This window comes from Cyphellophora europaea (assembly GCF_000365145.1).
Source record: "Cyphellophora europaea CBS 101466 unplaced genomic scaffold supercont1.8, whole genome shotgun sequence".
Taxonomy (NCBI): domain Eukaryota; kingdom Fungi; phylum Ascomycota; class Eurotiomycetes; order Chaetothyriales; family Cyphellophoraceae; genus Cyphellophora; species Cyphellophora europaea.
In genome coordinates, this window is record NW_008481814.1 from 792,552 (window position 1) to 815,396 (window position 22,845).

A 22,845-nucleotide genomic window follows, 5' to 3' on the forward strand; every position below is an offset into this window, starting at 1 on the left:
GAACCGATTCAAGAGGAAGAATCGAATCGAAAGTAATCACTTCTGCGGAAGACGATTCCCACACACACACACACACACAACGAAGCGCTGCCACGAAGCGGATCTTCCTTCGTGGATGGCATGAGAAGGCTTGTGGTGGTGTAGATAGGTCTAGCAGAAAGTAGCACATCCAAAAAACCTCCTCCTGGGAGAATGTGCAAACTATTAACCCTTCCTTGCACCACGCTACGAATTGCAAGTCAAAACCAGAACTTTTTCTTTTCTGCGAGGGGTTCACTTTCCTCGTGCGAGCTCGCGTTCAGAGGCATCTTCACCATTATTCGTGATTCGTGCTTTCGTGATTCGTATCTCGTGGTCCTCATCAATCATCACTCGGACTATCTGTATGTACAGCTCATAGTCCCAAGCGCTGTGGCTGTGTCTGGCTGTCTTGTCGTCCTCACACTCCCTTCACGCTGCTCACGCTGAGGACCGCCATCGCCTGCTGGCTCGAGCGGTGGGTCTCGCGCCTGCTCTCGTACCTGGGAGTGGTCGCGGCTTGCCTCACTGCTGCCCATGCGGCTTCTACTTTCGCTTCCGCTTCCACTTCCACTTCCACTGACGCTGTTGCTGTCGTCGTTGTTGTTGCCATGGCGGTGAACAACTAGTGCTTGTCCCCGTCCTTCGGCGTGTTCCTCGTTGTCACTACCAGGACCGTTCCTGCCCATGCCCCTGTGTCTGTCCCTGCTCCTGGTCCCACTGCTGCTCCTACTTCTCCTGCTCCTACACCGCTCCGAAATACTATCCTGGGTGTCGTCGTTACGTTGGGGAGGCATAGCGTTACTGTAGCTCCGCTCCCGGCCAGCCTGTGGCTTCGGCACGGGGGTTTGCGCTAGCTCTTGTCCACCACGGGGGCTCATGGACACCGCCACCCCATGCTTCTTTTTCTCCCGACCACCGCCATGGCTATCGTAATCGTAGCCGTAGGGGACCAACCTGCTGCTGGGGATGATGGCAGCGCCGAGGGCATCTGGCCCCAGCGTCGTGTTATCAGCTTCGTTCTCCGATGGTCTAAGGCCCACAGACTGGTCAGAATTGCTTGTGTTCTCCAATTCTCGGTCGGTGCGATTGCCGTCAGATTGCTTGACAACGATATAAATGCTTCTGATGCTTGATTTAGGCGAGCTGGAAGGCTGAAGAAAGATCTTGTAAAGTGTAGAATTCGTGGTTTGCTTCAGGAGACTAGACACTTGTTCCCTTGCTGCAAAAGGCATTCGGGTCAAGCTCTGCTCTGTGCTGCTCTCATCGCTTTCGATACCGAGAGTTGGATCTGAATCTAGGGAGAGAGGTAGTTTCTCAATCCGAGCTTTGGTCCATGCTTTGTTGAGTAATCGCAGTTTGGAATAGCTTTCGTTCCGCCGGATAATCCAGGTCTCATAGCGAGATCCTCTCTCAAAGAGCTTGGTCTGCATTTCGAGCGGTCGTGCATCGGGTAGAAGTCTGCGCATCAGGCCAGGCTTTGGACCTGACTGGGACGATGGTGAGGGCGAACGGAGGCCATTGCTAGCATTCGATTGCCTTCTATCGCTGTTCCCAGAATTAGCGACTGCCAATGGATCTTGTCTGGAAGCTTTGTCTTTAAGGAAAACGCTCTCGCTATGCGCCACCCTGGCACGCTCCAAACGTGGTATGTGTGCAGTATGAGAGCTTTCCTCGTTTGGCTTCGCGGACACATCGTGAAGCGTGTCACTGGGCGGGTATGCATCGCCATTCTTCTTATTCGAGACCGGGATTTTTCCATCTGAAGATGTTGGATGCATGATTCGAGGCGCATCCTCGTGGGTATCAAGCATACTGGCCTCTGTCGAAGTTTCCAAATTGGTCAAAATGCTCCGACCGATTCCCGAGTCAGCATTGGGGTCGTATAGGTCTGACATGCGTATATGATGTTGACTTTCGACAGGTGCGATCTGCTCCTGGCGTGACCCAGGCGGTATCACAGAAGATGTGGGTGTAGCTGTTGCCGCGGCTTTGTCGGGTGGTTGTGAATTAGAGGCCACCACTGAGAGTCGCGGCGCAGGGTCTACCAGGTCCGCGACAATAAGGGAGTCATCATCCGGATCCATGTGAGAACCCTCGCTATATATATCCTTTAGGTTGATGTGGGCGATTCTGAGTTCAAGCATAGCTTGATCACGGCGCAGCTGGGCGAGATGTCGGTCCCGGTGATCTCGCTTGGCCTGTGCCTGTCGATCTGCTGCGTCGACAGTGAAGCGGAACACAGCAAGACGCAACGTGAACTTGACCTGGAGGCCATTCAGAGACCTTTGGAGTCGAGCCACTTGGCTCTCACTGAATGCAAATCTGATCTGAGATCTCTTGCCAAGCGCATCCTGACCAGAGGGTGACGGCTTGGTGGTGAAGCTGGTGAGTAGATGATCAACCTGCTTGAAGACGGTTCTGCATTCGTCAGCATGCTGCAGCGTATCCTGAAACCAGTCAATCTTGATATATCGTGGGTGTTGGTGGACTTTCAGGCTGTGTGCCAGGTCGTCGAGAGTGCGGCAAATGAACTTTACGTCTCCTGCCAACGCTACGAGCTCGTCTTTGGCCGTTGCAACTCGATCCGCGAAGGCAGCCAGTCCCTCCGCAATCTTGAGGCCTTCCGCGGCAAGTGCAACGACGGCAACCACGAAGCTGGGCAGAGCGATGAATTCAGCCATTGCTCCTGAGCATAGTGAGATGTGGAATCAGTCTGACGGGCTGTGAGACCATCGAATCCACCTACACTGCTCGCCAGACATTGTTGTCAAGCTTGAAGAGAGTAATGTCGTGATGACGGAGGTCAGGCTGAGCGTCAGTGAGTTCCTGAAGCTGTCTACCACCATGCCAACCCCATCGGGAAGTGGCAGTGCATCGTGGCTAGCTCTTTCCATCGCGAGGCGTCTGCACGTCAAGATCAGACATGTCTGTTTATCCATCGTCTTTGTAGTCGTCACATTGCCTCGTTGCTCGCCTGGACGAAGTAGTCGCACGTATGCCGAATGCATCGACCAAGGTCGGCTACGTTAGAGATGGGACCATGCCATCAGCGACCCTCCGTGCTTTCCGTGACTGCGGGGCCACTGGCTTCGATTGAGATCTTCTGGAACAGCATGCTGCGTCACCACAGCCTTGACGCTGTCGCGCAGTACCAGTCCGTATCTCGAGACCAGGCTGTTTTCTCATCAAGGGGTATGTTCACGCGGCCCTTTGTGAGTTTCAGCAACGGGCGAGCGCTCCACACCGGGCCGAGCAGACGCTTATGTTAATCAAGCTTGTCTGACGTTTCGATTTCCGAGGATGATTGGCGGTCCGTCATCACCTCAAGTCCCCAAAAACGCCTGTCAGACAAAGGTCATTTCGTTGCATCTGCTCCAAGCACGTTAGGCTTCGATCGACTCTCGACGGCAATACTCCATCTCTGCCCTTCAACGCTCAAATGATGCTTCTCCGACCATTATAATATCTTCGCAAGCCACACCGCTGCCAGACAGGGATCATACGTTTCCAGTAGTGCCGATATAAGCGGTGCAAGATTATCGCAGGCACCTCAAACACTGCCTGATACCGCAACAGTCTCAAAGCGTGAGTAACCATTGCCACAGCTACCGAACCTCGGGGACATGATCCAGACATTTCGGTTCGACTACCTTGTTGATGAATCACATCTGTGGAACTGCCAATCAACCTGAAGCTTGGAAAGAGCAGCTGACATGGACGGCCATGGAAGCAACGGAACCAGGTGAGATATATAACTCCACACGCCCGTTGAGGTGGACCCCAGCCTCAGCATCGGCTCATATATACATGCTGTACATCATTCGCTTCTGCAGCTGGTCATCACACTCTTTCGCAGTCGCTCCTTCATCAGCAAGCACATCATCGGCTTCAGGCACCCCTTACACGAGTCCAATCTTGCACAGGACATCATGCATATCAACTCAGCAACCTTCATCCTCACCCTCTTGACCCTCACACTTGCCGCTCCTCTACCCAGGGAAGGCAACAAGTCGACAATCCAATCCTCACTGTTGCCCCGCGACGACTCTCAAGCAGCTCCACTAGTCTCGCCTCAGGACACGCCAGCTATCCCTAGTCTCCCGCGCGATGAAGTCTACACCCTACCAAAGCTATCCCTCGACGGCGAACCAACAATACCTAGACTTCCCCGCACAGACAGTCCTGTCGTCCCACAATCTCCCCCTCAAGACACCCCTTCAACGCTACGGCTGCCGCGGGATGATACACCAACACCACTGCACCAGCTTCGAGAGGAAATCTCACCACTACCACGCCTCCCCCGACAAGCTGAGAAACGCACACTCGACCTGGTGACGCCTGTAAATCCATCCATCGGCATTCCAGTCGTCTCCCCAGGCTCAGATGCCAAAGCGTGATGTCTATTCCTGGCTTCTTCGATACTTCATGACGATGGTTGCGGTGTTTTACGTCTGATTGTGAGCTTTAGTACGGGGTTTGACGAAGCAGTGAAATGCAAGGTTGCCACTTTTCCAATCCAGCCAGCCAGTCATTAGTGTTTTTTTTTTGCTCCTCAATTTGTTTCATTTTCGAGCCACGCTTGTCACGATTCCTGCTCTGCAAAATATAGTCGTCTCCGGCATGCTCAAAGCTGAGTAGTATGTATGCTATGCTCGAACTATAGAAATGTTCGTTGAACGGTTTGAGCCGCTGCTTGGGAAACCCCTCGGTGCACCAGTCGAGGCAGCTAGCAGCAGTGGTAGCGCATCGACGTAGCCCGCACGGTCGGAAGGGGGGGTTCAACTCGCAACAGGAGCGTGGACACGGCGCGGCGCGAGAGAGACACACAAGGCGCACCATCATCACACGTGCGAGTCCTTTTGAAAGAGGCATTCCATAAGAGGCTACAGTCATGACTATGCGACAGAATGATCATGATTCTATATTTTTGCGCGGCCGAGGGGTGGAGGTGAGGCCTCGCTTCCTGCTCACACGCGATATCATCCGACGGAATACTTCGAACATGAAATGCTCCCATCGTTTTCTGTTTCAGAAGGCGGGGCTTCGTAACCCACATCAGAAAACCCCAGGTAAAAGTGCAGCACGAGAGCTGACTTTGTCCTCCACTTGGAGCATTCAGGCAGTGAAAGCTTGGCATGCACCATCATAGCTTGAACTTCTCCAGATACTCTGTAGCAGCCTTGAGAGCGTCGTCGACTTTCGACACATCTGTGCCGTTCCCGATGGCTACGGGCGCCTTGCCACCAGCTTTGCCGCCAACGAGGTTAGACACAGTGGCGGACCAGTCTGAGGAAGAAATGCCGGCCTTGGCACCAGTCTATCGTCACGTTAGCACACTCGTCGAGTCGTCTGGGGGGTTGGAACTGCTTACCTCGCTCACAAAGCAACCGTGAACAACACGTCCGCCCTCCACATCCTGCCCGTCGGCAGCCACAACGTACACGGTCTTGTCCTTCATCTTCTGCTGCACATGTTTGACCACGTCTGGCAGAACTCTCGCATTGCCGCCGATTGGCAGACGCACGACAGCGGCCGAGGCGCCCTCATTCTTCGCAAAGTATTGCGTGACAGCATCGATAGCCTTCTTGGTCTCCTCCTTCTGCGCCTTCTTTTGCTGATCCAGAATCTCCTTGCCGATCTTGGCGTAGCGATCGCGAAACTGTGCTTTGCGGATGGCTGAGATTTCGAGGCTGTTGAGCTCAAGCTGCGTCGTCTTGGCCTCTTGCTCCTTGGCCGGGCCAAAGGGCATCTTGGCGAGCTTGTCGAGCTTCTCAGAGAACTCATCGGCGACGCGCTGGACCTTGTAGGCATCCTCGCCAGTCACGGCGATGATACGCCGAATACCCTTGGCGATACCGCTCTCCTCAATGATGACCAGCTCTTTTATATCGCCAGTACTTCGAACGTGAGTGCCACCGCAGAACTCGAGGCTGACTTTGCGCCAATTGGGGTCCTTAACATTCTTGAGGATGTCGTCAACCTCCACACCGACGGAGACGACGCGTACAGGGTCTGGATAAGTCTCGCCGAATACTGCACGCACGCCCTCGATCTCGCGGGCAACGCTGAGTGGCACGTCCTTGGCGTAGACTGGAACATTCTGACGGATGTACTCGGTGGACTGGTCTTCAATGGTTTGTAGGTCTTTGTCTGATACTGCAGCCTTGTGGCTAAAATCGAAGCGCATCTTCTCTTGAGCAACCAACGATCCCTTCTGGTCAATGCCATCGCCGAGCACTTCTCGCAGGGCAAAGTTAAGAATGTGCGTCCCGGTGTGATTGTTCCGGATGGGACCTCTTCTGGACTCGTCGTATTCGCAGATTGTGGTGTCGCCGACGTCAAACTGACCATACTTCATGTAACCCGTATGCAGAACGTAGCCAGCGTATAACTGGACATTCTCCACACCTAGCTCGGCTTGACCGTCAATGACGATCTTACCAGTGTCGTACTCTTGGCCACCCTGCTCAGCATAGAAATTGGTCTTGCTGAGAATGAGACCAACTTGCTCACCCTCGGGGATGTCTTTTGTGCTGTCGTGGAACTTTCCGGCGTGGTAGATGGCTTGAATATTGCCATCGACGTTTTCTCGGCCGTACTTGGCGGAGTCGTCGGTCTTGGTGACTTGTGGCATCTTCTCAAGCTCACCAAGATCGTGCACGGTCAGCTTCAACAGGTCACTCGCAGCCTTCTTCTCGCCCTTGCTGGCCTCTTTGGCTTGTAATCTCGCAGACTCGAATTCGTTGTCATCGATCGACAGTCCTCTCTCTTCTGCCATGAGTCTAGTCAGATCGACGGGGAAACCATACGTATCGTAAAGTTTCCAGACATCGGCACCGTGCAAGCTCTTCTGGCCCTTCTCCTTGCTCTTGGCAGCATAGCTCTCGAATTGCTTCTCTCCCCGGTCTAACGTCTTCGCAAAGGACAGCTCCTCTTCGTCTAGAATCTCTTTGACTTCATCCTCTTTTGCAGCAATCTCCTTGAACATTCCGCCCATATGTTGTACAAGGGTAGGGACAATCTTCGAGAAGAAGCTGCCGATCTCAACATTAAAGTACTTCCGCGCGTATCTTGATCCTCGCCTCAGTACTCGGCGAACAACGTAACCTCGACCTTCACTGTTGGGGATGGCGCCATCCGTGATGGCAAAAGTGAGCAGCCTAACGTGGTCGGCAACAACTCGGTAGGCGGTGTCGATGCCGTCCTTGTCTTCCTCTCCAAACTTGCCCTCGTACGGCCTCGCTCCAGTAATTTCTTGGATCCGTGCAAACAGAGGCGTGAAGACGTCGGTATCGTAGTTGCTGAGCTTGTTCTGTAGCACACTGACTAATCGTTCGTAGCCCATACCAGTATCAACATGCTTATTAGGTAGAGGCTTCAGACTCTTGTCCGGCTCTCGATTATACTGGATGAAAACGTTGTTCCAGATCTCGAGGACATTCGGGTCGTCCATATTCACCAAGTGAGCAGCATTTCGGCCACCTATACGGTCGTAGTGAATCTCGGAGCAGGGTCCGCAAGGCCCTTGGTCGCCCATTTCCCAGAAGTTGTCCTTCATGTCGCCAGGTAATATGTGGTCATCTGGTACGCCAACACTCCTCCATATCTCTTTCGCCTCCAGATCGGGCTCGAGGCCACCCTCGGGGTTACCCTCGAAATATGTGACATAGAGCCGGTCAGGGTCCAGACCAAAAACCTTGGTGAGTAGCTCCCAGCTGTAATTGATAGCCTCCTTTTTGAAGTAGTCGCCGAACGACCAGTTGCCTAGCATCTCGAAGAAGGTGTGGTGATATGAGTCTTTGCCAACATCGTCGAGGTCATTGTGCTTGCCCCCGGCGCGAATGCATTTTTGAGAGTTGACAGCGCGTTTCCACTGGCCTTCTTTGGAAGAGGGGTCGACAGTTCCCAGGAAGATAGGCTTGAACTGGTTCATACCAGCATTGGTGAAGAGTAAGGTAGGATCTGATAAGGGCACCACAGGGGAGGACTTGACTAGAGGCGGGGTGTGAGTCAGGTACTACAGGGAGATGTTTGAGCCACAATACATACCAAAGGTGTGACCACGCTCCTCAAAATACTTCAGGAAGGTATCTCTGACCTGCTGGGCACTCCATTCGGGAGCCCCTGTCGAGCTTGTCGTCGCCATTCTGATGGTGGTCGAGGGGTAGCAAGGTGGCAGGATTTTTGCGGGCGGGTTTCGGAGCACAGAATGGCTGCGGCCGAGCGCAACGGTGGTCTTAAGGGAGCGGAAGGGTGCAGAGGAATGAGCCAAACGTCTAGGAAAGGCGTGAGTCACCGCGGCACACGAGCTCGTTGCCAGACAGTACGCGCTCCAAAAAGTCGGAGGTGGTGCCAGTATGAGGCTGGTGGGCACGATCGCGCCTCGGCCGCTACCGCGAACCTGCATTCACAGCCAGTGTTTCTTTCAGCTTCCATGCATCCGCCCAACTCTCACCGTTATCAGTCTCACCTTGTCGCTTCTCGACTTTACTTCATCGTGTCGCAAGCCGCAAAGATCCCTGATGAGCTTCGCTTTTGCTATCGATAACGTCGCTCGGGCTCGGGAGAAGTGAAACCAAGATGCGATCGAGCTGAAGAGAGTGGAGTGCATAATCTACCAGCGACCAGTGACCCCTCTTCGACGCCGCGTGCCTATACACCACCGCTTTTCAGATGGCACTTCCTGCCAATCCAGCATCTCCCTCCTCGCCATTCCACTCGCCTTCTGACTGGTTCACTGAACACACGCAGCGCACCCACAGGAACACGTCGCGTGGCCAGAAACGACGAGCAGATGACGATGCAGATCCTCCTCCCACCATCTCCGGGGGGTTCAAGAAACTCCGCATTAGCCCTCCTCGGCCTCCTCGAACGATAGATCGATCGCATGGGTCGGATGTAGACCTCAACTATGCGCAGAATCGCACCGCCTCGCCAGCGGAGCCTTACCAGCCGCCAACAGTGACTGGCGACCAGGACCACGACCTAGTAGATCAGCCAATATACCATGAATCTACACATCAACTGCACCATCCAAGGCCGATCACGCACCGAAATCAGCTCTTGCCTAATCAGAACCTATGCGACACACCTCCCCCCCAGCGTCTGCCCTCCAACAATGAAGACTTCATGCCAGTCGACGACCACCCACATCGTATCTTCATTAGCGATTTGGATGCAGCCATAGCGGAGATTGAGGCAGAAGAGCGTGCCGCCAAGGAGCAGGAACAGGAGCGAGCCTTTTTTCTCCCTGATGAAGTCGACAAGGAAATCTCCTCAGCCCAAGACTCGATCTTGAAGGGCGCCCTGCGCGCCGGCGCGCCCCACGCCGGCCCCAGCCAGGCTCTCGTGCTCTACAGAGATCCTTTGAGCATATCTGTACCGGAAGAAACAGATGCTGTCCGCAAAGCTGTCCATGAAGCCCGGCAGCGCATTCGAGAGCGAGGTCGCCAATCAAGCGATAACGAGGACCAAGCTCTATTGGTTGAACCACCTCCTGTGGCTGAGCATGAGATCTTTGGCTACCCGCTAGATCGACAATGGGCCGCTTGGCAACACAACAACGATTCTATACATTCTGAGAACCATGATCCAGATGCCATGGAGGTAGAATGAAGAACGAATGCTCTAAGGTCGAGTTCATGTGCAGACCAATGAATTGAGAAGCCCGACTTACTACACAAGACCGATTGAGCACCACAGTAATCTCTACAAAGTGATGAGACACATCTGCACTGCGGCACAGTCGTTTGTGTGCCTCGTCAGAGATACGAATGAGCGTGAGGTCGAGGTTCGCTTGGAGTTTATCGTCCTCGAGCTCAAGCGCCTCCTGCTCAATCCAACGCTCTTCCCATCATATTTTGCTCGAGTCAAGTTCTTAGCTTTCGTCGCTCTCGACTCCGAGCTTCAGTTCAAGGAAGCGTGTGGCAATCATATTTTGGAGCACGAGGTCTGAGAGCTAGAGGCAGTTTGACGACGGTTAGCTACTGCCTACACGCTCTCCGGAGCTCTCATCCACATCACATATCTCTGCATCAAGACGTCTTCTCCGTCTCCGGAGACTGAGAAGCCATCTCACGATCGATGTGGTGATCGAGCCATGGTCCGTCGAGTATCTCCATCATCTCTGCGTTGGGACGCTCCGAGCAATGGCGCAACAGAAGCGTATGAGCCCTTGTGAAGCATGCGAGAGCGAAGGAGACGGTGACTGGAAGTTCGTTCATCTACCAACCGGAAGCACTCGATCCCAAGTAGCAGTGCCCGTGCCTGACGGTAGGGACGAGGACGCCAGGCGAGTTGCGCCAAGCCATCGAGCATGTTGCACGATCCTCACGCAGCCCACGAGAGGGGGGAGCATCTTCAGTCGAATAAAGACAAAATGCGAGCGCCTATGAGATAGAGTGTCGTGGGTTCCAGAGGCGGCTCAGGTTGCGTACCCGTGAGTTTCAGCAGAGTCTAGAAGGAGAGATGAAGAGCCGCTAACTTGAGTGACCTGCCACGCTGCCGACATGTGTTGAACAACCTCATCTGATGCATCTGAATTTTTGTTCTACATAAAGACGTGGCCGATGATGACATGCAAGAGTTCATGTCACCATTTGCCGCACATTTAGCTCCTGCTTGCTAATACCAAATGACATGCACCTGACAAGTCTAATTCCTGATTCCTGAATTTCGCGATGCCTTTGCCCTCGCTATGAAAACAACAGGTGGCTCCCACCCCAAAAACGCCACGCTTCGATGTGATGCACGCAACCTCGATTGCTCTTAGCGGCCCTGTCCTGCAGCATTTGAAGGCATGCTTGGGCCCATGCTGGTGGTGCCTACTTCCTGAGCATATGCTTGGTTCGGGTTGGTCTTGTGCGCGTTGACGTTGCTGCCGTCGGCAGGGGGGGCGTAGGCTGGCAGCCATTCAGGGGTACCGTACTGCGGAGGTGGCGGGCCATAGTGGTTGACGGGGTGCATGCCGTAGCCGGGCGTGTACCACTGGCGCTGGATGTAGGGATTAGGCAGGTTGGGATGCGCGGCATGGAAGGCAATGCGTTGGCGGCGAGGGATCATCCACTACGCAGAACAAGTCAGCAAAGGGGGACCGGACAAGAAGATGGGGAGACAAGAACGTACGCGGTGGTAGGAGAGTGGCGCGAGACCCTTCTTCATGCGCTGCTTGGCGTGGATGTAGCCTCCGAAGAAGAATAGCAGGCAAGCCGCCATGAGGCCGCCGAAGACAGCCCATTTGATCACATAGCTGGTGTAGCTGACGCAGCCCCAGTAGTTGCAAACGATGTCGTCGTCGTCGGCCCGAGGGATGAGGTGTAGGGACGGCATGTTGACAGTTGTGGTTGAGGGATGTTTAGATGGATGAAGGTGAAGTCGAGGCGATGATTAGGAGAGAGAAAAGACTATCGATGGTTGAGGAATGCGTAAGGTACGTCGCGCTGTCTCGGGCAGGAAAGATCTGTGTTTCACAGGATTGTTCGAGGGGTAGATTGCTTGGTGACGAGTCGAGGGGTGGAAATGTGCAGTGGCGTCAATAGCCGGTCTTGGAGCGAGTGGCGCACAGGCGACCCAGTGAAGGTGTTGAACGTGCAATGAGTGCTATGCAGAAACGAGGGGACTCAATATTGAAAGAGAACACCGAGTGCTGGGACAGTGAGTGCAACGCGAAGAGGGAGGCGCAGTCCAGGAGGACGCTTGAGTGGCTGGCAACGGTCGTCGCCCCAGACACGTCTTGTTCCGGCTTTGTCGCAGCCTTTTTGGGTGCCAACAAGGCTCCACCAAAGGGCAACACCCGAGAGCCTAAAAATGGCGCCGGGGTGGCCCCGTGTTTGATTGGATGTGTGCGAGGGCAAGAATGCGCGACTGCCACTAGCTCCATCGAGAGGCGAATGCGCCCTGATGGGCAGTTCACACAGAATCGATAAAGGCAAGCCAGATTCTAAACGCCTTGACTTGCATCCAAACTAACATGCAACGCGAGGCGGACGACAACGACAAATAGTAGTCCGATGTTGACTACCTCAGCTCAACAATAAAGGGGCTTCAACGCCAAAGCTCTATGCTATACACTACTTACGAGTTCAATCCGGATCTTCCACCATGTCTTCCACTGTTGCGTGCTTCGATGGAGCATTACTCGACGTGGATGCTTCCTGAGCAGACTTAGGCGCAACTGTATTAGTGGCCGACTCAGCTTCGACTTGCCTATCGCTGCTTTCTCCGTTTCCCTGCGCGTCTGATGGCGAGCCCCAAATAGGGAGCGACTCTGGTGCAGAAGGCGCCGCAATGGATGGTGCTGATGGAGGTTGGACATGGCTGTCGCCGTTCTGCTGTACGGGTGGTTCTTGGCTGGGCACGCTTTCTCCATTTGTAGTCGGTACAGCGGTAGTGCTTACTGTTGGTCGATCAATGCTCGTCTGTGTGCTCGATGCCTCTGCGCTGGACGGCGGTGCTTGGACCGGATTGCTCATTTGGCTGCCAGTAGTCATGGTTTCGCCATCTGTCTGACCGGGCAAGTTGAACATGGCTCGGATATGATCAGGTACGGCCGGGACGGTCATTGGTGGTGGTTGTTGTGAGGTGGGCGGGGCCGCCACTGGTTGCTGAGGTGTCATCTGAGTCATTACCGAAGGCATTTGTCCAGCCGCTTGAGGAGCAGCAGCGGGTCGGAGAGGCATCAGCGTCCACCCCTCCGGAATTGTAAGTCCTGGCGGAAGCTGGTCGCTTCCCGCCGCAACTAGCTGCTCGCCTGACGCTGCCTGCAGGACCTGTACTGGGCGCACTGGAGGTAGTGATAGCCCGGGTGCAGGCTGAACTCCTGCTGCAGCTCCTTGGGCTCCCGTCTGGTTTCGGCTTGCACGCACTCTGTCCAGCTCGACTTGCATTGATCTCAACAGAGCGTACTCCCTCGAGCTCTGCGCTAGAGCTTGCATTTCTTGCTGAATCTGCTGCTCAACGCTATCCAACTGCTCCCTCAGCGATCCTTGAGGTTCTCTGTGTCTCCGCCGAGTTCTGTGCCTCCCATCCCACCTGATGCCGAAGCCATACTGTTGAGGAGCATTCTGGTCACCTCGAGGGCCTGCCGCAGCTCTTCCGTCGGCAAGCTGCTGCTGCAGTTCCTCAAACATATTGTTGCCCCTGGCAGCGCCAACGCCGATGCGTAGTGGACCGAACTGGTACACTCTGGGTCCCGGTCGATCACCTGGTGGGTGCTGTCCCGGCTGACCATTGGCTCCTGGCTGTACAGCAGTGGTCGGACCTGTGGCTGGAGTGGGCACGACCGAGCGCCTGCAGGTCGGACACACTTGTTGTCTCTCCAACCAACTTCTGAGGCAGGCAAAGTGCAGGACATGCCCACAAGGTAGTTTCTTTGGTCTCATTCGCTCTACCGCTGGATTCGCAGGTGGTTGTCCTGGTGCAGGAGCCTGGTAGGGTCGCATCTCCTCCCTGCAGATGATGCAGACATCCTCCCTCCCGATCTCGTCTGCATTCGCATCGGGATATCTTTCGTTCATGTCTCTTGTGGCTGTCCGATATTTCATGAAATCAGAAATCCGCTTGAAGAACGAGCGTGTTGTAAGGAAGACGTCCCTCATGATATGGATAGGCAGTCCGTAGAATACCAGCAATATGATGAAGAATGACAGGTAGACAACGAGTTTGAAGAAGTCAGTTGCCAGGTCCAGGTAGAAGACCCATCTTCCTTTCGTCTCCCAGCCCTCAACTTCGACCTCGTTGTCATCGACGGGTTGTTCGGCTCGCCGCAGAGCCGCACGTGCATCTTCGACGGACATAGCAGGAGTTGATTCAGTCGTATCGGCTGGAGGCTGTGCGACTCTGCGTTCGGCGGCTTCGAGGTCTCCCCTAGCGGCGTCCATTCGCTCCCTGCGCATCGTTTCTGCTCGAACTCTTTTTTGTTCCCTTACCACGCCCATCTCAAACAGCTGAATGGCGTACCGAAATGCGGTACTGAGGCTTGAGATCGATAGTATAGCGAATTCAAACCCAAACATGACCATCATGTCCGGCTTGGCCATGCGCATGACTTGAAGGATGATGTACTCAAGCATGGACACGTCAAAGGCGACGCTCAACCCCAGACTCAGAGCGAGTCGAGTATGGAACAACTTCGGATTTCGCGGTGGCTGTTGTTCAAGAATCTCGACTCTTCCCTCGCCAATCCAACCCCATACTTTTCCCGCCAACAACGAGAAGAACATGACCAAGAACCAAGGCCCTATCTCGCCTCTGAAAATTGTCATGGCCAAACATGTTTCTGTCACGGCAAACCAAGCTTTCTCGTACAACTGCTCGATTTCGATCGGACGGAGCGGTCCGTATAGAAGCTTCTGCAAACCAAATAATACTGTACAGGCGGTAACGAAAATGAGGTTCGTAAGGATCATGAGATTCGCTGAGGATTGCGAGAGGTAAACGGCGGCTGAGTAGAAGTTTGGCCGTTGCGCGAGGGCTTTGAGAATGACGAAGCCGGCCAGAGCCGTTGAGACCTGAGTCAAGATATTAGATATCGTGTCTAACAGCAGTAGCAGCTGTACTCACTCCAGCATAAGCCGTCCACCTCATCCGCACGCGCGCCGGCATGATGTGTAGTATTAGTAAATGTTCGCAACCCGGGCTATTGGGGTAGCTGGGCCGCGTGATTAAGTAGGGAGTTCCCCCGTGGCAGATGGCACTGAATCATCTGCGCATCAGACGATGTATGAATAACAGACAACGGAAGTCAGACCCAGAATGTTCAGAAATCTGATGGCAACGGACGCATAGTGTAACTTAGACGTTGCGGCAAACGATCGTCATAGGTGTCCTGATGCCGCTACACGTTCAAGTTAGAGCCGCCGGAGTCGTCGCCCGGAGCTTAAGTCCCCGCGAGCCTTGCCCAAGCCTTGTTGCCCCAAATCTAGCCTTGCTTGCCCCAGCACCAAAAGCCAGCAGACATCGTTCCGTGCTTCTCTTACCGCGAGCACTATGATCACGACTGATCACTGCTACGTACGCCGAGCTCCATCAGCTCTCCATGTAGACCGAGCGATTTCGCTGACATACAACTCTCACCAGACTCTCATTCATAATTGCCATCTCACTCATAATTGTCTGGCTGACGAAAAGGGTCAATGATAGGTAGCAGACGTCCTCTTCTTCCTATATCGACATATTTGCAAGGGGCACCTTTCTCAGTGCTCTTACGGCAACATTTTCGTCTCACAGCCCCCGGTGGCCGATCTCCTAGCCTGGCTACTGATCATTCGATTCGACAAGCAGGGCGAGGGTGCAGACCCTATCCCATCGGACTTCCACGTGCCTGCTTATAATGCCCAGTGTTTGATAAGGAAGAACGACGATCCCTACTGCTAATTCGTACTCTCGTCGTCGTCACTGGTCCCTCGCTTGCAGCTCGGCGGGGACTTAGCCGGGCCGGTGTTCTCTCGAGGTACTCCAGCTCGTGGGCTGTCAGGGATGAACATGCTCCTCATCCGTACAGCTGATAGGGGAATAGACACGCTGTAAGAACGGCCCAAGTGAGAACTAACTCGACTTCCCAGTACTGATAAGTGCTTCATAGACTTTGACAACCCCAGTCCCGGTGTTGTTGCAAGAATGGGGCCCTGTGCTCCGTATCAGACGAGCATATCAGTGGAACCCTCCAGCTCCATCGCTCATACCCCGGCGAAGCGATAACTGCTGAGCGGATACATCCACCATGTACCATAGCTAAGGGCTGACCTACAAATCATGCCGAAACCCACGCACTGCGTAGTCCATCCCTTCTGGAGTACAGTCCTCTTTCGCCAGCTCATTACGAACACCCCAGCATTCGCAACATGGCTGACACCAGCAAGAGCAAGCATCAAGCCGCTGGCAACGGTGGCGAGATCAGTCCAGTTCTCAGCGACGACCATGCCTCAGTAGAAAAGGGCTCTACGAAAGAAGATAACTTCGAGGTGTTCAGAGATGATGGCGATGTCGCGTTTCGCACTGTGGGCTGGATATGGGCGACCGCCATCTTCTTGAAGATCATTTTCGCGACCGGTGTTCTCACAATTCCTACAGCCATGGCAGCCCTTGGATCTTTCCCTGGTGCTGTCAACGTCCTTGGCTGGCAGGCCGTCAACACCTACAGTGGTGTCCTGATGGGCGATTTTCGCAATCGACATGCGGGCGTCCACTCGGTGGCAGACATGGCGCAGATTGTCGGTGGCAAAATACTACGAGAGATTATCGGCTTCCTCTTCATCATCACCTGGGTTATTGTCGCCGCCTCCGGCATAGTGGGCGCATCCACCGCACTGAACGCACTTTCAGAACATGCTCTTTGCACAAACTACTTTACGCTGATCGTGGCGCTTGTCATGGCTGGATTGGCTGGAATCCGCAAGTTCGAGCACATAGGGTGGTTGACCTGGGCTGGTTTCGTAACGATTTATGCTGCAGTATTGATCGTCGTGTAAGTCGAACCAACCCCACCCCTCAAAGACTTAGCTAACGTGACCAGTATTGGCGTCACGCAGCGAGACCGACCAGCTGCAGCGCCCCAGAGTGGTCCATATGAATTAGGGTATACCGTGTTTGGATCACCTGACTTCGTAGCAGGCATCAACGCGGCCACATCCATTTTCTGCTCTGGATCCGGCACCAGCGCTTTTATGCCTGTGATCAGCGAGATGCGTAACCCCAAGGATTACAAGAAGTCGCTCTTCGTATGTATGGGCATCGTCACCGCATCGTATTTGACCTTTTCACTGGTCGTATACTACTACTGTGGCGTTTGGGTCGCTTCTCCATCACTTGGCTCTGCTGGCGGTACGATAAAAAAGGTCGCCTACGGTGTGGGGCTTCTCGGGCTACTGGTAACGGCTTCACTCTACACGCATGTTGCCGCCAAGTATCTGTTTGTAAGGATACTGCGAAACTCCAAGCACTTGCAGAGCAACACCGTGGTTCACTGGGGAACGTGGCTCGGCTGTACCCTGAGTCTATCTGCTGTCGCTTTCGTCATCGCTGGAGGTGAGTACTGTCGCATCTAGTCATGTCGGGGCCCAAAAGTCCCAGTGACAAGCAGTCACTGGACCAGATCGCTAATAGCTGTCAAGGTGTCCCAATATTCAACTACCTCCTCAGCTTGGCAGGCAGTGTTGGCTTCGCAAGTATAACCATCACTTTGCCAGCATACTGCTATGTCTATGACCACAAGTCGTTTCGAACGGGTACAATGATGCAACAAATCAAGTACTGGTTCCACTGGTTTCTCATTTCGCTGGGCACGTTTTTGACGGTGGCCGGCACGGTCAGTTTCACTCCTCACCTGACATAGTACTCATCACTGACGAAATCACAGTATGGAGTGGTTCAAGCAGTTATAGATGCCTACGCCAATGGTGCAGTCGGAAGAGCTTTTGACTGCGCCGATAACAGCGGCACTGTGGTTTGAGACTCTTCAAGATGAGGACTAGTCAAGCAGAGTCGGAGTACTTTCTGCAGCAATCTGCAGAGGAAACTCAAAAGATATATTCAGACTGAGGTAACTTTTGAATGTTCGTCTGAGTGAGATTTGTTGGTAAGGCTTTGACTGAGCGTTAATTGAAAATACGTATAGAATTGTTGAATTCGGCATAAAGAAACGACTCAACCAGACTCATCAGCAGGTTCCGATGGCGCAGACGTATCAGTGCGAGCTTTTCTAAAATGCATGAACTTCTGATACATCCTATGATTACACCAAAACGTATTGGAGACTACGTGGTAATAATGGATCGAGGAGGTATCATCCAAGACCGAGCTACTAAAAGTGTCAGTCACGTGGATCAAGCTCACCTCGGGCAACAAGGATATTTGGCAATTCCCTACTGGCTTGTTTGCGCATGCCGCCAGACGGCTTCAGAAGCGATCTATTCTTTCGCATCAGGCATACAGATATCTATACATTGCTCGGCTTGTGGACGCTGCGGACGCCTAAACGAGGCGATCGTCTGCCAAGACAGACATAGTCCTAAAAATACCTGCATTGCGAATTAGGCGTCCATTACCCTAGCCTCGTCAGCGCCCGACATATCTCTCCTAACCTTTCACTACATTGCATGGGCTCGATTCAAGCGATCGACGGGCCAATGGGAGCTTCGTGGCTCAATTACGGCTTCGAAATTTCCGAATAGAGCTCAAAATTCCATCTCCGCCCTCCAAAAACGCACATCCGGGGCTTGTTACAAGTCTGGTGTGGATACAGGGCAGTCCTCTCGAATGCCTTGTGGCGAAGCAATTAACTCTACAACAGCATCATGCCTCTACTCGACCAGTATATAATCCTAGAGTCTCCGTATGATATTAACAGACCAGAACACTTTCACGCTACTCATCACTTATGGCATGTGCTACGACCCCGTCCAGATACTACACATTGCACAATGATTCAAGCTCGTCTCCTGTGAATGCAGCCCCAAGTCTAAACCCGGCATATCCGCCACGAGAACCATCACCACTAAGAAATTCCACCTCTTGTTCACGATCACCGTCGCCATCAAGGTCGCCTCCACGATTCGGTCGGAATGTGTTTAAAGTTGGGTGTCGAAACAGCAAACCAACACCACATGACGATCAAATACCATCACGGTGGACTAGGACCGCTCAGGATGCCTGGACTTGGGAGATAGCCACGGGCGCACTCTGTATAGCTCTGCTTGCCACAATTGCCGGTATCCTCTTCGGCTACGACGGAAAGCCGACTCCCAGTCTTCCTGAGAGCGTCACCGTACGCATACTATGTCCGATTCACGATCTCTCGCCTAACGAAAACAGATTAACGCCATTATATCAGTCTTGTCGACTCTGGCTAAAGGCTGCCTGCTTGTAGTTGTGGCTGCTGCTCTTCGACAAGAACGCTGGCTCCACTTCAGTCGAAATCCTGCCGCCCTCAGCATCACGGATGAGTACGAAGAAGCTAGCAGAGGACCTTGGGGTTCTATGCTGCTTGGAGTAAAGGCTAGAGGAAGGTGAGGAAGCTCTTTGAAGCTGTGAGGCGTGGCTAACTATCACCAGCCTTCGTGCATTGCTTCTCGCTGCTGTGACGGTACTGGCTTTTGGCTTCGAAGCATTCCTACAGCAGTTAATCATACTAGAACCAAACAATGTCCCAGTTCACGATTTGAGGCAAGCCTCAATTCGAACACCGACGGCATATAACGAGACTTCAGCCCTAGTCAGCGGTACAGGGGGCGGTTCACGGCTTGTACTGGCGGCCTCGATCGGTGCCTTCGGAGGAGCCAGTGGAGCCATCCCTCAGCCATTGTGTCCTACTGGAAACTGCACGTGGCCCGAGTATAACACGCTTGCCATGTGCAGTGTGTGTGAAGACACGACAGATCAGGTCACCGTTGAAGGCAGTGCGTTCAGCAATGAAACCAACTTCAATGATGTTGTTGCCCGATATGCACAGAATGCCAACTCATCGACAACTCAAAACCTAGTATTCAATGCAACATTCCGTGTCCCAACTGGAAACTCTCCGACAATCAACATACCTTTCAACCTAGCTGGAAGTGATCCAGTCAACTGGAACATCGTCAGGCCCAGGAGGTACACCTGGAGTCTGGATATCGACCCGACCCCTGACAGCCACTGGACCCGGAATTGGCAGAACAAAACCTTTGCCGGTGTCGACGGCCCGCTATACTCCATGGGCTACCTCGACATGGATTTGAATGAGGACCACTCTAGAATGGTCTTGAATCAAGCCGTCGAATGTGCTCTTACGCCCTGCGTGCGTACTCAGCAGTCGGTCATGCAAAACTATGTCCTGGACTCAGCCATCAATGGTACCAATTATGGTAGTATAGAGATGTCTGTGCAGCAGCCTGACGGCTTCTTGACCTCGGGATGGCGCGCTAGTGTCAATGGTACAGACTTTGCCGTTGTTGATAATGGACTTCAGAACTACGATGGCTCAGCGAACGACTTTGTCAGATCTCTCAGAATCGTGCTCGAAGGAAACTCTACGTACACTCGAGCTGGTACCTGGTATGGCAACAATGAGCCGCAGAACAACGATTATGACATAACCACGTCGAGCCAGACTAGCAGCCCTTGGAGCTCACCAGGGCAACAGGCAATCGACGGAAATGGCAACTTCACATACATCGCCGAACAGGTCGGGCGAGCAGTCACAGGAAAGCTGCAAGAGCTCCAGAATTTGACGCTTAGCGGCACTGTGCTCCGGTCGGAGGTTATTGTGCGTGTTAGATGGGCCTGGCTTGCCGGTCCTCTGGTACTCATCCTATTGGGCCTTGGTGGCCTGGCTGCCACTATCCTTGCTACGAAGCGGAATCGTCTGCCGGTCTGGAAAGACTCTCTATTGCCGTTGTTGCTAAGATTTGATGGCAATAAGGATGGTCTGAATGAGCGTACCGAAGTGGGTTGGGAAAGACTGAACGCTGCCTCCTCCATTACGAAAGAGGCGGAATCAAAGCACATGCACCTAATCAGAGTGCAAGACTCGCCGCAAGAAGTGTCTCTCGTATGGCTACTGGCACCCGTGTCATCGGAGAAGGAACTACAATCGATGGACGCGCAAGAGATTGGAGTGGCAAGATAGAATAGGTCCATTCACGTCGCTCACGTGACCAGGCAGCAGTAGGGTGAACCGCAAAGCCACCTGACGAACTGAGAATTGGGGAACCGTGTCAACTTATTCTGGCGCAAAGTACACCCGCCACGTCTGTGCACGGGATTCCTACGGACATTGCATCTTCGACGTCGTAGCCGCTCCTTTGTTGACCTACTCATTCGATAACAGCAGCCGCTTGCAGCCATTGCGCTGCCGATGAGCTCAATGCGAGGCCACCTTTAGAGCCCTAACATATCACACTCCCTTCAGTATAGAAACGGGCCTCCCCCAATCCGAGTTGTTACCATCATGCCGATCAAGTCGAGATTCCATAGGCTAGATGCCTTTACAAAGACCGTTGAAGATGCGCGAATACGGACAACCTCTGGTGGAATCGTCACCATCGCCTCGTTACTCCTGATTTTGTGGCTATCATGGGGCGAGTGGTCGGACTATAGGAAAGTCGAGGTCAGTCCTGAGCTGATCGTTGATAAATCAAGAGGTATGCGGCATTTCTATGCTTGAAAGGCACGAAATTGACACTTTGCACAGGAGAGAAGATGGAGATCCACCTCAACGTGACCTTTCCTCGCATCCCCTGCGAACTCCTGACCCTCGATGTGATGGATGTGTCTGGTGAAATCCAGGCGGGCGTCCAGCACGGCATCAACAAAGTCCGCCTCTCTCCTCTGTCTCAGGGCTCGATCGTCCTCAGCACCGAAGCCCTTCAGCTCCATGCAGACGCTCCGGAGACCAAGCTTGACCCAGACTACTGCGGCAGCTGCTACTCGGCACCAGCTCCTCCCAGTGCAAAAAAGGCTGGTTGCTGCAACACCTGTGAGGAGGTGCGCGAAGCCTATGCTGCCAACTCATGGGCTTTTGGGAAGGGCGAGGGTGTTGAGCAGTGCGAGCGCGAAGGATACGGTCAGCGGTTGGACTCGCAGCGGCAAGAGGGTTGCAGAATCGAGGGTGTCGTCCGCGTCAACAAAGTGGTGGGCAATTTCCACTTTGCGCCGGGCCGCAGCTTCAGCAACGGTAATATGCACGTGCATGATCTGCAAAACTACTTCGATACACCGGTTGAGGGCGGCCACACGTTCACGCACGAGATCCATCACCTTCGTTTTGGACCTCAGCTACAAGACGAGGCCGAGAGCCGCTGGCAGGGCAGCATCGGCGGCAACGGCAACCCGCTCGACGGGACCAAGCAGGACACTCAAGAAGCGGCATTTAACTACATGTACTTCATCAAAGTGGTTAGTACGTCCTATCTGCCGCTGGGTTGGGATGAGAAGAAGAGCGAAACGCTGCTCAAGTCGATTGGCAGCTTTTCGCCGCTCGGTCACTACGGCTATGGCAGTAAGAGACAACCCATCGAGTCGCACCAATTCAGCGTCACGAGCCACCAACGGAGCTTGGCCGGCGGCACGGATGCGCAGGAGGGCCACAAGGAGAGGCTACACGCGCACGGTGGCATTCCTGGCGTCTTCTTCAGCTACGACATCAGCCCGATGAAAGTAATCAACCGGGAGGTCAGTCCAAAGACGTTTGCTGGGTTTCTGACGGGCTTGTGTGCTGTGGTGGGTGGGACTTTGACAGTTGCAGCTGCGGTTGACCGGGGCTTGTTTGAGGGAGCGACCAGGTTGAAGAAGCTGCACCAGGGTTAGATATGGCGACGACAAGGGATGTGATTTCGCATATAGCGACGGCGTTCGAAGAAATGTGAATGCTGATTTACCGCCACGAGCATGAGTGACGAAACGATCTTGAAGGTCCAATTCCTGGACTTGGGTGATAGGCATTGACAGTGACCGCACAGCCACGAAGGTAGTTATTGCCGCTTTCCCGCCCATAGAGAAGACTCCTCCTGTGCTTGTTGAAGTACAGCGTCCAGTGGTAAATCCACTTTTGGCTATTTGAGCTGCCCTGCTTGCCTCACGACACCTACCTAACGAACGGGCTTACCGTGTCTCCCAAACCAGCAACAGCCAATTTCAGGACAAAAGAGCCTATGGGGACAAAAGTCAGCCAAGCCGTCATAAACAATCAAGCAAGTGTAGTTGTGATAGACGCAGTGTCAGGGAAACCTGTTCTAAGCACCGAGTATCCCGGCCGCACGAATTATCTTGGAGCATTTGACGATGCTTCGAGAGTGATACGAGCCAATGGATATCCTTTTCCGGCTCTTCCTAATGCATTATGGTTTGTGTAGT

At 53.6% G+C, this 22,845-nt stretch overlaps 8 protein-coding genes across 8 annotated transcripts; 4 read left to right on the forward strand and 4 right to left on the reverse strand.

Annotated features, from left to right (window-relative positions):
- Positions 1-377: 377 nt before the first annotated feature.
- HMPREF1541_08096 (uncharacterized protein) lies at positions 378-2,702 on the reverse strand (the record flags this gene model as incomplete). The annotated part of the gene is made up of 1 exon (XM_008722416.1): positions 378-2,702. One exon carries the CDS (start codon positions 2,700-2,702, stop codon positions 378-380), a length of 2,325 nt encoding a protein of 774 aa, XP_008720638.1.
- A 2,462-nt stretch (positions 2,703-5,164) lies between these two features.
- Positions 5,165-8,167, reverse strand: HMPREF1541_08097 (alanyl-tRNA synthetase; the record flags this gene model as incomplete). Its single annotated transcript, XM_008722417.1, has 3 exons — positions 5,165-5,338; positions 5,393-8,013; positions 8,071-8,167. The coding sequence occupies 3 exons, from the start codon at positions 8,165-8,167 to the stop codon at positions 5,165-5,167; spliced, it is 2,892 nt and encodes a 963-aa protein (XP_008720639.1).
- A 527-nt stretch (positions 8,168-8,694) lies between these two features.
- Positions 8,695-9,636, forward strand: HMPREF1541_08098 (uncharacterized protein; the record flags this gene model as incomplete). The annotated part of the gene is made up of 1 exon (XM_008722418.1): positions 8,695-9,636. The coding sequence occupies one exon, from the start codon at positions 8,695-8,697 to the stop codon at positions 9,634-9,636; it is 942 nt and encodes a 313-aa protein (XP_008720640.1).
- A 1,152-nt stretch (positions 9,637-10,788) lies between these two features.
- Positions 10,789-11,349, reverse strand: HMPREF1541_08099 (uncharacterized protein; the record flags this gene model as incomplete). Its single annotated transcript, XM_008722419.1, has 2 exons — positions 10,789-11,085; positions 11,146-11,349. 2 exons carry the CDS (start codon positions 11,347-11,349, stop codon positions 10,789-10,791), a joined length of 501 nt encoding a protein of 166 aa, XP_008720641.1.
- Positions 11,350-12,101: 752 nt separating this feature from the next.
- HMPREF1541_08100 (uncharacterized protein) lies at positions 12,102-14,622 on the reverse strand (the record flags this gene model as incomplete). The annotated part of the gene is made up of 2 exons (XM_008722420.1): positions 12,102-14,528; positions 14,581-14,622. The coding sequence occupies 2 exons, from the start codon at positions 14,620-14,622 to the stop codon at positions 12,102-12,104; spliced, it is 2,469 nt and encodes an 822-aa protein (XP_008720642.1).
- Positions 14,623-15,860: 1,238 nt separating this feature from the next.
- Positions 15,861-17,467, forward strand: HMPREF1541_08101 (uncharacterized protein; the record flags this gene model as incomplete). The annotated part of the gene is made up of 4 exons (XM_008722421.1): positions 15,861-16,483; positions 16,532-17,043; positions 17,130-17,323; positions 17,375-17,467. 4 exons carry the CDS (start codon positions 15,861-15,863, stop codon positions 17,465-17,467), a joined length of 1,422 nt encoding a protein of 473 aa, XP_008720643.1.
- An 844-nt stretch (positions 17,468-18,311) lies between these two features.
- On the forward strand, positions 18,312-20,620 carry HMPREF1541_08102 (uncharacterized protein; the record flags this gene model as incomplete). Its single annotated transcript, XM_008722422.1, has 4 exons — positions 18,312-18,349; positions 18,652-18,781; positions 18,829-19,022; positions 19,069-20,620. The coding sequence occupies 4 exons, from the start codon at positions 18,312-18,314 to the stop codon at positions 20,618-20,620; spliced, it is 1,914 nt and encodes a 637-aa protein (XP_008720644.1).
- Positions 20,621-20,941: 321 nt separating this feature from the next.
- HMPREF1541_08103 (uncharacterized protein) lies at positions 20,942-22,299 on the forward strand (the record flags this gene model as incomplete). The annotated part of the gene is made up of 2 exons (XM_008722423.1): positions 20,942-21,134; positions 21,185-22,299. 2 exons carry the CDS (start codon positions 20,942-20,944, stop codon positions 22,297-22,299), a joined length of 1,308 nt encoding a protein of 435 aa, XP_008720645.1.
- Between the last annotated feature and the right edge of the window lie 546 nt (positions 22,300-22,845).